This window comes from Kryptolebias marmoratus, linkage group LG7 (assembly GCF_001649575.2).
Source record: "Kryptolebias marmoratus isolate JLee-2015 linkage group LG7, ASM164957v2, whole genome shotgun sequence".
Lineage (NCBI taxonomy): Eukaryota > Metazoa > Chordata > Actinopteri > Cyprinodontiformes > Rivulidae > Kryptolebias > Kryptolebias marmoratus.
This window is the reverse complement of record NC_051436.1, coordinates 14,739,406-14,741,019: the sequence shown is the minus strand read 5'-3', so window position 1 is coordinate 14,741,019 and position 1,614 is coordinate 14,739,406. Positions and strand designations below refer to the sequence as shown.

General features: G+C 42.8%; 1 protein-coding gene across 1 annotated transcript in view; it reads right to left on the bottom strand.

Annotated features, from left to right (window-relative positions):
- Window positions 1–929, bottom strand: part of LOC112450876 (Down syndrome cell adhesion molecule homolog) — an 8,598-nt gene extending 7,669 nt beyond the window's left edge. The window contains exon 1 of the mRNA XM_025008258.2: window positions 787–929. Within this exon, the coding sequence (XP_024864026.2) occupies window positions 787–823 (37 nt within the window). The 5' untranslated portion in view covers window positions 824–929. The remainder of the gene's footprint in view (window positions 1–786) is intronic.
- Window positions 930–1,614: the final 685 nt, after the last annotated feature.

Sequence of the window (1,614 nt, the reverse complement as noted above, 5' to 3'; positions counted from 1 at the left end):
TCTTCTTTACCTCCTTATCACACTCCCCATTTTCCTGGACAGTGGACCCAAAGTCCTTGAAGTCCTGCACCTCTGTGACCTCTGACCTCCTTGTAGCCTCACTGTTCCACCTGCCTCCCTCTCATTCACACACATTTACAGCTGACTTTCATCCCTCGTCTTTCAAGTGCATCCCTCCACCTCTCCAGATTCTCTTCCACCTGTTACCTGTCCTCACCACAGATCACAATGTCATCTGCAAACATCATAGTCCACGGAGGATTCCTGCCTGACCTCATCTGTTAGTCTGTCCATCACCAGAGCAAACAAGAAGGGGCTCAGAGTCGATCCTTGATGGACTCCCACCTCCAGGTTGAAGCTATCGGTCACTCCTGCAGCACACCTCACCACTGTCCTGATGTCCTCATACATGTCCTGCTGTCTTCATACATGTCCTGCTGTCTTCATACATGTCCTGCTGTCTTCATACATGTCCTGCTGTCTTCATACATGTCCTGCACCAGTCTAACATATTTCTCTGCCACTCCAGATTTCCTCATTTAACACCACAGCTCCTCCCTTGGTACCCTGTTGTATGCTTTTTAAATAAATATTTAAAAATGGAACAAGTAGTAAATCTGTTAAAATACTAACATGAAACCTTTTTATCGACAACTACAGCTCAAACATTTGTGTTATCAAATGTCACAACTCTAGAGAAACAGTTTAAACCAGTAATCACTGTAATTCTCAAAATATAGAAAATGTTTCTTCATTCAACAAACAGAAAATCAGTAATGTACTTACAGAAAACCCCCAAAACACAGAGAAAAGAGTGCCCCATCCTCACATTCACACCTTCTGCACCACTGATCAGACTCTCGCTTTAACTGAAATGATGAAGCAGGAAAAGTTACATCTAACACCACAACAATATAGGCACGGTTTGATTTCCTGTCCACTGCTTGTTTTGAGTGCAAACTACAGCTGGTGTGAGTACTGGGAACTAAAGCACACAGCTGTCATGTGGTTCATGTAGGCTTCAGTCTCAGGAAGTTGTTGGACAGCAGATAGAGGACATACAGACAAAAGGTAAGCACTGTGGTCTATAGCCTTCAGCTGTTAAATGTTGGTGAGCTGGTATCTTGTAGATATTGTATCAACTCCAACCAATAACCAGTCAGATCCTTCTTTTCAACACATTCATTTTACTTGCAGAAATCATGCTCACAGACTGCTGTTTTTTCTGCTACCAAAGGAAAACCACTGCTAAGGTTAGAAAGAAAAAAAAAGGTGTGTGTGGGGAGGGGGACAAAACTCTGTGTACAGGAAATAGTCAGGCTGTTCCGTGCAAAGTCAGACTGCCCACATAAACCACTGTGAGCTCACCCACCAAACTAAAATGTTAGACAGAATCTTTCACCGAGGAGGTTATTTTTTCAGTAGCATCTGTTTGTTTGTCTGTCTTAGAACACGATTACTCAAAAAGTTATGAGCGGACTTTCATGAAATTTTCAAGAGATGTCAAACTTGCCTTCAAAAGAGTTGACTCATAAGCAGACCCCTTTAAATATGACTGTTCACACGTGTGTTAGGATGTGTCCGACCTCAGTTACCTGGTCTACATGGAAACTC